The sequence below is a fragment of the Microtus ochrogaster genome, chromosome X (genome assembly GCF_000317375.1).
Source record: "Microtus ochrogaster isolate Prairie Vole_2 chromosome X, MicOch1.0, whole genome shotgun sequence".
Taxonomy (NCBI): Eukaryota; Metazoa; Chordata; class Mammalia; order Rodentia; family Cricetidae; genus Microtus; species Microtus ochrogaster.
The window spans coordinates 42,080,566-42,094,067 of record NC_022026.1 but is presented as its reverse complement, the minus strand read 5'-3'; the positions used below and the strand labels follow the sequence as shown (position 1 = coordinate 42,094,067).

The 13,502-nt window shown below is 41.5% G+C and overlaps 1 protein-coding gene across 5 annotated transcripts in view; it reads right to left on the bottom strand.

The window, feature by feature from the left end:
- The window catches only part of Frmpd4 (FERM and PDZ domain containing 4), a 653,313-nt gene that overhangs the window by 39,529 nt on the left and 600,282 nt on the right, over positions 1 to 13,502 (bottom strand). For all 5 annotated transcript variants that reach the window (XM_026784757.1, XM_026784756.1, XM_013350579.2 and 2 more), the window contains exons 6-7: positions 6,261 to 6,365; positions 2,344 to 2,451 (exon numbers count right to left, since the gene is read on the bottom strand). In XM_026784757.1, coding sequence (XP_026640558.1) covers positions 2,344 to 2,451; positions 6,261 to 6,365 — 213 coding nt within the window. The remainder of the gene's footprint in view (positions 1 to 2,343; positions 2,452 to 6,260; positions 6,366 to 13,502) is intronic.

Below are 13,502 nucleotides of genomic sequence, written 5' to 3'. Positions count from 1 at the left end.
ATATATATATATTTGCACAAAATCCAGGAAAGAGAAACACAACCCAGGTTTTGGAAGGCTACGTGAACTCTATGTGACATTTTTTGTAAACCAGTGGGGGGCATGGAAAATGACCCTGGTAGTTGCGCCCTATTATCTAACTCTGTAAGGAGAGTTCTGGCAAATTGTATTCAGCAGTTGTCAACTTCCTTTCATCACTGAGCTGCTCTTTCCATTTTATGCCCACCAACCAGTGACTGTCGTGCTAGTAGGGCTGTTAGGTACAAGATAAGAGAGCTTGAATTTGATGGGAACTCTTTACACAGCGCCTAGTCTCCTCAGTGTCACCTGTAATCCACCAGGAAATAAAACTCAGACTAGTGTGGCTTGCTGTGATAAGGAAGTTAAAAGGAATAACAGCAGAACTGTCCTTCGGTTTAGACTGGTTTCTGGTAAGAAATGTACTCAAGTCTTATCATATGTCAAGTGAGCTAGAAGGTATAACAGCAAGGAGCTGAACAGTTGAGAACAAAGAATGAGCCCAAAAGGCCAGAGAGATTCATAGTCATGTATTTCTGTGCATGTGTTCTAGGGTCTGCAAACAATAGCCCATGGGTCCAACTGGGCATCCTCATTTGCTCACGTAAAGTGTATGCACGAATGGATTAGCACTACCTAAAGCAAGGTGTGGCTCTGCTGTGTCACTCGTAGGAAAGGACCTTTTTGCTCTTCAGTGGTCTGTTGGGCAGGAGTCATTATTCTGTCTCTAAAGGATTGGACTACAGCATACAGTCTTTGCTAAACAGTAGTCCACAACCAGTCTTGTGTCATGCAATATCAACTTGACCTCTAGAGGGGCGAGTTCCTAAGTCCAGCCATGCAGTTGTGTCTATGTGACCAATCTCTAATAAAAAAAATTCTGGACACCAAGACAAAGGGGAGTTTTCTTAATAATACTCTGTGTATATTGTTACATTATTTCTGGGAGACTATAACACTGCCTGTAGCTGTCCATAGGAAGGAGACTCTGGAAGCTGTCCTATGGGCTGATGTCCCTTGTTGAATCCAGCTTCTCACCCACTTCTATAATGAACTAGAATGAGAGAGGACAAATGGTTGAGCTCTCGGTGTTCTTCAAGAAGATCCCAAAAGGCGATCCTGAGGTCCTTCTAATACCTCCTCTCTGTGGCTGTTTTCCTGGTGCAACAAATAATCCAAAAATCCCCACAGACAACAGATGACCCCAAAGCCCAAATTCTTTACAGAAAGAATTTTCTGATTCTCCTTTTAGGTGATTGATTATTAGATCAACTATGTTGGTATTGAGTAGGAAAAGAAGGAAAAATATTTTATCAGCCATCCACCATTTCAAAGTAGCAGTCTCATATGAAGGGAACTAGTATTTCATCTGGGGCAATTAAGGATGACTTAGTGTTCCTACACCCATCTACTAATATTGTGCCTTCTACTGCCTACTGAATCACCATGTATTTAAGGCAATTTAACCCCAGCTGCTTGCTGGTATTATGAAAATAAGAAGGCACAGCAAGTAGGCTTTGTAGAACCGTTTGCACAGGTGAGATCTACTCTGAGGCCTTTCAAACGCAGAGAATTAATGGTTGACTATTGATAGACATTTTAAACACAGACTTGATAGTCTCTTGCTAGATTATGGTACAGATCATCGGTAGGTACATTTTTACCTCCATAAAGTCTTTCTGACTGTGCCATTTGAAGAAAGTCTATTTTAGGCTGATGAGACATTAGGGAGCAATCAATTTCTGAACATACTTTTGTACAATAAGAAAAAGAGGAGAATATGCACTTTTCTTTTCTAGGAAAAAAGCATGGGGGGAGACCCATATGCTTTGCTACGAAACCTATTATGTAAAACTCACCCGTAGCTCAGAAATCATGGGACTGCATGGTGGCTCTTCCTTTAACCTCCTCCTGAGAAGTAAACTCAGGTCCAACTTGTTATGTAGCATTCTCCAGCAATTGGTTAAAGCAACCAAAAGTAAATGTTATCTTTAAATTATTATACCCCTTGATTTTGCTGGACATCAAAAGTGGCAGATGTTCAATCGATAGTTAACATCCTAATCTTCTTTGTGGCTGAAATTGCTGGGAAATCCTGTTGGCTTTGGGCAGGGTGCCAAACCTTCTTGGTGACAGTCATGCTATTTTAATTAATCTGGAGTTGCATTAAAATCACTAGCCCTGGTGTTTCTTCATAGACAGCATGTTATAGTGTTTGCAGCACCAATAGTGACAAAAAGCCCAGAGCCTTTTCTGTTTCTGCACTCTGTCTTGGTTTGATCTCACATATTGAGTAGAGGCCCAGAGGTTCAAATGTCATCTTACCTTGATGGAGGTGCTGCAGTCAAAGCGAAAGGATTTGGTCTGCCCATTTTCCAAATAGACTTTCAAAACATTTGGCATAAAGAGAAGTGAATTGTCTTTAACAGTTTCCTGTTTAACAACAGAAAAGAGGAATGGTAGATGTGAAGGTCAGTCAAATTAGAATTTTACTCTGGGCACTAGCAACATGTCTATTGTTTATTCTTATCACAATATAATAAAGGATAAGTAACCAAATGCTCAAAGACCAATTAGGTATCCCTTTGGTGGTATTTGAACTGCGGTGTTCATAGCAATATTGTTTTCCAGCTACAAATAACTCAGAACAATCTAACAAAAGACATTTTGCTTTTCAGAAAAATCAGATGCAGTTTTTTACAAAGCAAGATTCCCACTGGAAAACATTATTACAGGCATAATTCCTTTGTAGTCAAGCATCTGTGTTTGGGAGCACAAGTCCTGACTTTTGTGGATCAGGATTAAATGAACAAAATGAAGACCATCAATGGCGCTGTGTGACAGGAGACTGCTGGTCTCTAGTGGCTGTCATGCAAATCAGTCACAAGCCTGAAGGAACTCAAGGGTAAAGTTATTTTTTGAAACTCTTTGTAACCCATTTAGGAATGTTTTTCAACTCAAAAGGGAAACGTAAGACGTGAACTAGTGTTCTAAAAGAGAAAAACACAGGGTCAAGGCTTTCAGCTCCGTGGTCTAGCACTTGCCCGATGTCCTAGTTAGCTTTTTTGTTGCTGTGATAGCACACTATGACTAAAAACCACTCAGAGAGCAGAGGATTTATTATAGCTCACAGGCTACAGCTCATCATTGGAGGAAGCTAGGGCAGGAATTCAAGGTAGGACCTGGAGGCAGGGACCGAAGCAGAGACCATCGAGAAATACTGCTTACTCGTTTTGTTCCAGGCTGCCATTCAGTTGCCTTTCTTATGCAACTCATGACTACCTGCCTAGAGATGGCACCGCTCACAGTGCCCTGGGCCCTCCTCCACCAATTAGCAATCCAAAAAAACTCTGGAAACAGGCCCACAGGCCAACCTGATGCAGACAGTTCCTCAACTAACTTTCCCTCCTCCCAGGTGACTCTGGTTTATACCAAGTTGACGAAAACTAACGAGCAAACCTGGCATGTAGGAGGGCTCTGCATTCCATTCCCAGTGCCACAAAAAAAGAAGTGAAGTGCTAAGTCTAAGCGATAATGAACAGCTCATAATATACTCTAGAAATAACTCAAACGGGATGCCAATTTGAAATATGACCAAAAGTGAACCTGAGAAACACATTCCTTCGGATCCTTCTTTAATTGGAAATCATGCGAAACAATGAGAGAGATTAAGGAGAGAAGGAGATGTCTTCCTGTAAGATTAATGCGTCCTTGGAGGGCACTGTGTTGTACACATGTATTTGGTGTCACAGAGTCATGGGGGGATTGGGGGAGGACTTAGAAATAGCAAAGCCATATGTCCTTTGGCTTCCAGATGGAGGAACTGAAGACCAGATGCACAGATGTTTCTAGGTGTTTTACAGTCTGAGCAGACTCAACCCGTGTAGAAGTCATTAACTGGTCCCTTGGTTTTCACTGTTCATTTCTTTCTCTGAATTTCTTCTCATTTCTATTGCCATGACTTTCCGCTGTGACCTTCTTGCTGCCTGATTCACTGAGCAAGCCTAGCTTTAAATCAGAAGACTAGGCACCTTGTGACTGAAAAGAGCAGATTAGAAAGGATGAGTTTTCATGAACCTAGGGTTAGATATGCAACTGAAGGGCCTACCTCTATAGAATCGTGACAAGGCAGCAGAGGCTGCAGGAGACCACTGGCCCTGCAACAATGCCCTCACATTCAAGCTGCCTCGCAGGAGCCCTGTTATAAATGGGGTTGAAATGACCCTGTCACAGAAGCTTCTAGAACATTATTCTCTCATTAGATGCCCAGTCACATGCTGAGAAGCCCTGGTGTGGAAAGGTAAGTTTCTTATGAATTTTTGATGTGATGCACTTATTTTTTTTTCTATGCCAGGAATCTTCTGCTCCTTCACTGGGACAGAGTTCTATGTTGGTGACACGTGGTAACAGTGTGCCTAGATTAAGGGAGATCCATTGCAGCGAGCAGAGCGCATCAAGTTTACAGGGCAGTATAAACTGTGCCCAGGATAACAACCACAGCCTCAGACCTTTCCCCCAAAGTGGCCCAACAGTTTGCCAGATTGACCAGCCACGATCCTTAATCTTTTATCAATTAGTTTTGATTGATCCCCAACTAGGAGATTAGTAAAGCATGTCTCTGGGAGGACTTTTCAAAGATGATTGACGGAGAAGACCTGCCCGAATAAAGGGGATGTCATTAAATAGGTTGAGTCCAGATGCAATAACAGGGAAGAAAGTCTCAGACCCTCTATGTGCATAGATTTTCCTTCTCTCCTTCTTATTTTACCTGTCTTTATTTCCTCTCCTTATCCATCTCTAGCTCAATTTGTCTCTACTTCCTGGATGTTTCAAGCTGAGTAGCCTCCGCTACAATCTCTTGCTGCTGTGATGTTCTGCCTCACCACAGGGGACGAATCTTTGCAACTGTGAGGATCCTTCCCCCATTAAGTGGTTTAGCCTTGGTAATTTATCATAGCTGAAAGAGAATTATCACGTATTTCAATTTGCTGCTCTCCAAGTTGGCCAGCCTTAGGTAGAACTGATATAAGAACACTCACAAGTGCCTTGCTCAAAGCTTGTAGACACATGTACACAGCTTCCAATCCAGATCCAGGGCTAACTTCAGGAAAGAGTGTGTGATCCGCAGCAAACTGATCCGAAATGACGGTCTATCCTTTGGGATTCATTTACACAACATCAACAGCAGCCATCAACTATCAACAATAAAAATTTGAAATCTCCAAGGCCCCCAAACTAGTAGTACCCTTGGGAAAAGCTTCCTAAATCCTAAAACAAAAACAAAAATGAAATAGAACCCTTCTCCTGTCTTCGGAAAGTGTAGAAAATGAAGTATTTTCTTGATGTTGGCATTATCCACGTGGAAGATTATGAAGCCATGCTTTTCATGAAGATCTATTTGTATTGACCTGGGGGATCATTCTTCAGCTGTAGCTCTATATACAAAATATGTTCTTTCAATGACTTTCATACATACACACACCACGCAACTCAAGGAAGACATAAATCTTTTCACAAAATACATAAAAGGCTATTCTGTGGAAGCAGTTAATTGGCACAATGTAGTGGAAATTTCAAAGGAAGCTTATTTTACATAATATAAATAAGGCAACCTTAGTGCTCGCAGACCAAAGTAGTGAGACTCTAAGACATCAAGTATCACCAGAATCTCTGGGCTATCTCCTATTCTGGTTGTGTTAGCTCTGATGACAGTGAGATGGTGGTTGCAGTGACATTTCATTTGTATTTTAATAAATAAATAAATCTTGCCTGAAGATCAGAGAGTAAAACAGCCCCTGGTCGGCCTTATAGACCAGGCAGTGGTAACACACAATTTTAATCCCAGTAACCACACTAGTTTGCCATAGAATCTGGGCGGTGCATGCCTTTAATCCCAAACCTAGAGAGGATTATAAAACGGGAGAAGACAGTTCTCAGGCTCAGTCTCATTCTGAGATTCCTGGGGGCAGAATTGCCATTTTGAACTGAGTTGAGGTAAGAGCCAGTGGCTAGGTGCTTTGCTTTTCTGGCCTTCAGGTTGAATCCCAATTTCTGTCTCTGAGTTTTTATTAATCATACTTCAGTGGTGAGTCAAGTCCTTTGCAGTTAAGATTTGACACCCCCATGAAAGATAAGAAACAGGCCCAGAATGAGCATTCTACTAACATTATTGGCTTCACTAGAGTACAGAGTCTCTGCCTCAGTGGTTCTCTGCATAGCCACACAGATAGTTGTGAACTTACCGACACTTGGCCATTGATGATGACCTCTTCAGAAAAGCGCACTTTGACGGGGTTGGACTTCAATCTTGCCTTCTTTGCAGCACTAATAAATGCCGATTTGGGAGACTAGAGGAAATGGAAAGATTTTTATCTGATTACTGGAATGCTAACACAAACTTTGTGACATTGGTTTTTTCATCTTTATCCTCAAAGGTATACGCAACATTGTTGCTAAATCAGTGCATGCATGAATCAAGGACAAACTGCAAATTTTGGGTGTGATTGAAACATTGTCATGACTGCAAATTAATAATCTTGATTTAGTGACCAGACCCATGTTTAAAATCCCAAGGATTTTAAACTTTGTCTGAATGCAGAGCTCTAAACACAATTCAGAAGTGGGAAGTGCCTTAAAACTCTCTGCTTCAGGTCTCTAGAACCTGACTTTCAGCCTCCTACTGGTATCTGTGATCTTGGATCTTAATGGGCATAGTGGGAGAAGACTCTGACTTACAATTAAGAGTTGAACTCCAGACTTCAAGGTCTGCCTTATCTTACAGGTGCTTTGTATTTTGTGATTCTTCCCTGATTTTCTTGGAATTGAGGACTGAATGGCACACAGCCTTCTCAGAATTTGTAAGAGCAATAGGAACGTTGTTTAAAAGGGTGCCGGGACAAAGGGGAGTCCTTGCTGCCTGGCCTTGCTCAAGTCAATCCATCTGAAAATAATCCTTATGTAATTTTAGCGAAGCTTAAAGACAGTTTAACTCCCATCTATTGATAGCATCACTAGTTAAAATACAAAAACAAGTCAGACAGCCTTTAATCCCAGCACTCAGGAGGCAGAGGCAGGCAGATCTCTGTGAGTTCAAGGCCAGCCTGGTCTACAGAGTTAGATCCAGGACAGTCAGAGTCGTTACACAGAGAAACCCTGTCTCAGAAAACAAACAAAACAAAACGAAAACAATCTTCATTCTCTATTGAATTTAGCAGAGAATCAGATGATTTCTGGTTCATAAACTAAAATGGTCAAATATTGACTATTGCCTACCATACAGATTGATGACCACATTCCTTATTCTCCAGGCATTGAGGCTTTTGCACAACACATTCTAGTAACTGACCCTTGAATCTACATAAAGGCTTAATATGATGGATATAATGTTAATTTTGTGGCCCCCAAACTAATGATCATAACCCATACTTCTCTTTTTAAACAAAAGCAACAAACAATTTAAAGGACTTCCAACCTTGCCAATTGCGCATATTCTGGAAATCGATTAAATAAAGAAACCCCAACATGATGAAATGGTATATAATATGTGGTATGTCCATACAAGAGAATATCGATTGATGCTATAGTTTTGAAAACATGGTATAAATAAAATCAGACAGAAAAGATCAAATATAGTATAATTATATTTACGTGAAACAGCCAGAATGGAAAAAAAGTCAGAAATGTTGGAACAGGGGCAGAAGAAAAAGGAGGAATAAATGTTTAATAGATACGGGATTTTCCCTATGAGTGATGAGAAGGTTTTACAATGAGATAATAGTGATGCTTAATGCGTCACAGATGTACTTAATATCGCTGAACCGCACAGTTAAAATGGCACACTTTATGTTATGCACATAAATGCATAACATATGCATAATTTTTATGTATATCATAATATGAAACCATTGTTGGGAATATCCAATGACTAATATAAATGTTCAGGGTCAGAGATTTTTGTCTTAATATTAAGAGAATACTCTTTTTTTGCTTATTTTTGAGACAGGGTTTGGTTATAAATTCCTGGGGCTTGGAATTAGAAAAGTAGTTCAGGGTAACCTTGGCTTATAATCCTTCTGACTCACCCTTTCCGGCACTGGAATTACGGGTTTGCAGAACTGTGCTAGTTGATGCTGTTTCCAACACTCCCCTGCACAGCTTTCTGAAGCTATCTGAATTGTGAGCAGTATCTTAGAAGACTTGTCAGATGGATGATGATGAAGCTTCAGTTCAGACACTTATATAAGCCATTTAAAAGAGAATGGATGTTCTCTTTAAAAAAAAAAAAACCTTTAAAAGGACTCTGAATGAGTGCTCCTCAAAAGACGCCTGTGTTCGGTAAGCTCTGTGTGCATTTTAGAAGTCACACTGGGATGCTGGAGCGATGTGACAATGTATGTTCTCATAGTGTCTGTGTAATTATAGGCCAAGTGGAGTGATGATTAACGAGCAAATCATACAGTGGTGAGTTCATTTGCTTTTGATGTGCCATTTTTTAGCTGAAGGAAAACATTATTCTCCCTTAACAATTCTGAGTGGCAGTGTTTACATTGACTCGATGAGTTGAGCACAAGTGAAGTGGCTGTAATGAAGATACCAGAGCGGACCTGAGTCATAGGCTGAGATGTCACAAAGAACGCATAATTGCTCTAGCATTCTTTGGCAATAAAATGTTCAACTCATGCAACCATATTCTCAAATTTGACTTCTCTATTGCATTCTGGGTATTCTATTTAACGATTTACTATATTTTTCTAGAATGTTCTACATAATTCTTTACTTCAGTAAAAAGGTATATCAGAGCTGACTTTTGAGATGTGGATATTTGATATGATTTTAGAAGTAGAGTGATGTTAATCAGCTTCATTGAAAACCTGGAGTTATTTGTCTAAGTAATGGTTTGAATATGAAAATTTCCCCATAGGCTCATGCCTTGAACATGTGTCCCTAACTAGTGGTGCTGCTTTAGGAGGTGAGAGGAACTTAGGAGGTAGGTGGAGGAAATGGGTCACTGGGTATGATGCTTAATATTGCTTGTTAATTTGACAGGCTCTGGAGTCACCTAAGAGACAAACCTCAGAGCCTGCGCAAATGATTACCTAGATTAGGTTCACCAAGGCATAAAGGCCCACCTGAATATGATTCCCATGAATTGTGGTCTTGGACTGAATACAAAGAAGCAGAGATGAAAGTGAGTTGGGCACCGGCTTTCCTAGCTCTGCTTCCTGTTTGGGGATACAATGAGATCACTTGTCTCAAGCTCCTGACACCATGACGGTCTGTATTTTCAGACTGGGAGACGAGACAAACCCTTCTTCAGTTGCTTTTATCTCAACAACAGTATCTAATACACTGGGCGTGTGCCTTCAAAGGTTTGACCTGGTTTCTGGGCCCTCTCCTCTCTGTCTGTTTCCTGTTTGCTATGAGGTGAAGAGTTTCCTCCTCTGACACACTACCACGCCATGATACTTTGTTTCACCATGGGCCGTCAGCAACCTCTGCAACTGTGAGCCAAACTCAACCTTTCATCCCTTAAGTTGTCTCGCAGATACCTTGTCCGGATCAGGTTTCTGCCAACTTGATAGAAGCTAAGTTGTCAGGGAAGAGGAGCCTAGATTGAGACAAGGTCTCCACCAGATTGCCCACGGTCTATTTCCCTCATTAATGACTGACATGGGAGGGCCTAGGCCACTGTGGGTGGTGTCATCCCTAGTGGTTCTGGGTTGTATGAGAAAAGCAGGCTGAAAAGGCCATGAAAGAGGAAATCAGTAAGCAACATTCATCTATAGCTTCTCTTTCAGTTCCTGTCTCCAGGTTTCTGCCCTGTCTGAGTTCGTGCCCTGACTTCTCTCAGTGATGGACTGTGATGTGGAAGTATAAGGTGAAATAAATACTTCCCTTCCCAAGTTTCCTTTGGTTGTGGTTTTCATGGCAGCAATAGAAACAGAACTAAGGTACAGTTCTATGGAAAGTAACTAATGTAGTTTATAAAGTAAATGACTAGAGAGAGCAGGATGTGTCATGCTGGGGATGCTTCTCTTTTCTTTGTAACTTTACTATGGATACCCTGGCTAGTCTCTCATTACTATATTAACCCATGTATTACTGACTAACATGGGAATCCGAGATGATCAAAATAGAATTCTGAAGTCATTAAAATGGCTTTTTAGGAGCGGTAGAGATGGATGGCTCAACTCTTAAGATCAGTAACTGTTCTTCCAGAGAAAACAGGTTCAATTCTCAGCACTCACATGGCAGCTAAAAACCATCTCTAACTCCAGTTCCAGAAGATCTGATGCCCTCTTTTGGCCTCCGTGAGCACTGCATGCGCACATGTGTAATACAGACAAACAGGCAAAACATCCATTAACAAAACAAAAGGAATCAAAATACCTCAAAACTTTAAAACGACTTTTTGATGATTACGAACACAAAAAGTCCCCAAGAAGGCTAATGAGAATTGGCAACAGGGTGCCTTGCTTACTTTGCTAGCTAGAGTGTCAGGTGGATAGGATAGTGCAAACCAATTATGAACACAGTTTTAACTTATAATCCCCTCTGTTAGTCAAAACACATACCCTGTACAAGCTCAGAATCCTGGTGAATTAGCTATCAGCAGCTATAAGCACTAATCCGATGCATTTTATATCACGTGGAAGAACTGACAAGCAATTAACACTTTGAAAAATGAAATTCTCCTGCTGTGAGTTGATTTTAACTCTATCACGTCCCTAATCAGTTTCTACATTATTTTCCACATTTGCTAATTGTTATGATGGCCATAGGATGGTGAATATTCCCCAAAGGCCTTTAGAAATGTCCAGAACAGTACTTGAAAAAATATACACAAATAAAGGGCTGGAGAAATGGCTTAGTGGTTAAGAGGACTTATTGCTTTTGCAGAAGATCCTAGTTCAGTTTTCAGTGCTCACATCTAGCAGCTTACAATCACTTGTTAGTCAAGTTCCAGGGGGATCTGATGCCTTCTTTGGCATTCTAGAGCACCTGCATACACACACAAACAGGCTCACACCAAAACCAAAAAGGAAAAATGAGCAAAACAGTTTAAAGAGCACAAGTAAGACTGATTTCGGTAACTACATAATAGGGCTTTGAACCTGTAGCCTGGGAGTAACCTATAGCTACTAAGTGACTTGTTTTGTAATCCTCACAAGAGGATACTTAGTTACTGCTTCATAAACTGGTAGCTAGTTCCGGGAGGTGCTTCTAAGAAATATGAGCAGGGGGGCTGGAGAGATGGCTCAGAGGTTAAGAACATTGCCTGCTCTTCCAAAGGTCCTGAGTTCAATTCCCAGCAACCACATGGTGGCTCACAACCATCTGTAATGAGGTTTGGTGCCCTCTTCTGGCCTGCAGGTATACACACAGACAGAATATTGTACACATAATAAATAAATAAATTAATTAATTAAAAAAAAAGAAATATGAGCAGGTGAGGTGGGAAAAGGAGACAGACAGGAAGGGGAAATACGCCAGTGAAGTTTTCATTGTTAACGAGGCACCACTACAGGCAACTGGAACTTATTCCTACTGAGAATCTCTGGGAAGCAAGGCTGACCGTATTCTCCAGAGTTACCTTGTTCAAAGGACAGAGACAGGTAGTGTATTTATCCGCCAGCTCTTGCGATCACAATCTACATTTTAAAGCTTTTGTTTTCCTGAAGTGTCAGCACCCCAGCGAACAGGCTCTGAGCACCCAATCTGGGCAAGTGGGTACACTAGTGTGAAGAGGTGGTCCTACCACAAATTCACCTTCATATCCACCCCTGACTTTGACCTATTGATGTTTAAAAATCCTAATGCAACCATCTTACAAGTTTTTTTTTTCTCTTCTTCCTCCTTTCTTCCAGACTCCTTATTCTTTGACTGGATCTTGCTAAGTATTGTCTAGACTGGCCTTGAACTTTTCATTTTCCTGTGTTGGCATCCCAGGTGCTACAATCAAAGGCACATTCAATCAGACCCATCTCTCCTCAACTTTTGTGTGTGTTCTCCTCTCACCCTCAATAAATGTACTTGTCCACAGGTCCTCTCTCTGTCTCTCTGTTCCTCTCCTACTAGGTTGAACCCACTCCCTTGGTGTTCCCTTTCATGTGACCCTCCTCTTGATACATAGTGACTAGGTCTCTTTAGGACCTACGACTGTAACAGTGGTGTTTTCCCGTTCGTTTTTTTTTTTTGTGTGTGTGTCTCCTTTTGTGAATGTTCTGACTGACCATCATCATGAAGAACGCAAAAATATGCCCTCCAGGAGTGGATTCCTTAGCACATCCAGCTTGCTTCATGAATATCGGCCATCTGGGAGTTTGACTGCCATGCTTTATTAGCAGGAGATGTGGCTGATGCTGAGAAACCAGGTGCTAACCCAGGAAACTGCAGCAGCAGGGTGTCCAGCAAAAGGCTCAGCTTCTCAGGTGCATGGAACACACTGCATTGGAGCTCGACAGGAAGCAGCAGGGCAAACATCTTCAGAATTTTTTTGCGAGCCAGTTCCAAAAGAAAGGTAAGTGCTCTAATAGCCTTGAAAATTCACAGATTTTTCTCAGACAGAAGCAGAATCTACAGCTCTTCTCTCGTTTGCCTGGGTTATTTGTCATTTTTAACCTATCTTGTTTATAATGATTTAAACCCTGATCTTCGCTTGTTTGTTTATTTTGTTTTGATACAGGGTCTCACTATGTAGGCCAGATTGACCTAAAACTCACTCTTATAGCCCAGGCTGGCCTCAAATTTGCATCAACCTTGTTATCCCAGCCTCACAAGTGTTGAGAATATAGCTTATACCAAGATTAATTTTTTTTAAAAGAAGCAAACTAGAAGGGAAAAAAATCTCAATATAAAGATACAAGTAAAATCATTACAGTCTCTTCTGCCATCTGCTCTTCTCTGTCTATCCAGTGTACCTATTTCAGTAGCTTTAGAATATGCACATCCATGGTTCAGAGGAGGGAAGTCATACTGGAACAGTAAGGATGGGCGTTAAAGCAGTACAGTGGATCTCTGCTGAGAACAATTTTATTTTGAAGAGACACTTAGCAAAATCTGCAGATATTTTTGCTTGTCATAACTTGGGTGAAAGGGTGCAATTCGAATCTGCTGAGCAGATGTTAGGGTTGTCCCCAAGCATCCCCTCTTATGCAGGCCCCACCCCAAACAGGAAACTCTCCAGCCCAAATGTCAGCAGTGTCAGGCCATGAAACCCTCAGGCAGCATTTAGATCAGGGCAGAAGCATGAAAGACTGGAAGATTGGACTGATCAGAGGGAATAGGAGTATTGGAAAGCCTGGCCAGCATCTCAGGAAGGCAGGGTAGTTCAGGGTGAGGATTCCTCTGCAATAACTGGCTACGGGAAGAACGGAGTAGAAGAGCGGCTACTGGCCGGGCGGTGGTGGCGCACGCCTGTAATCCCAGCACTTGGGAGGCAGAGACAGGCGGATCTCTGTGAGTTCGAGGCCAGCCTGGTCTAC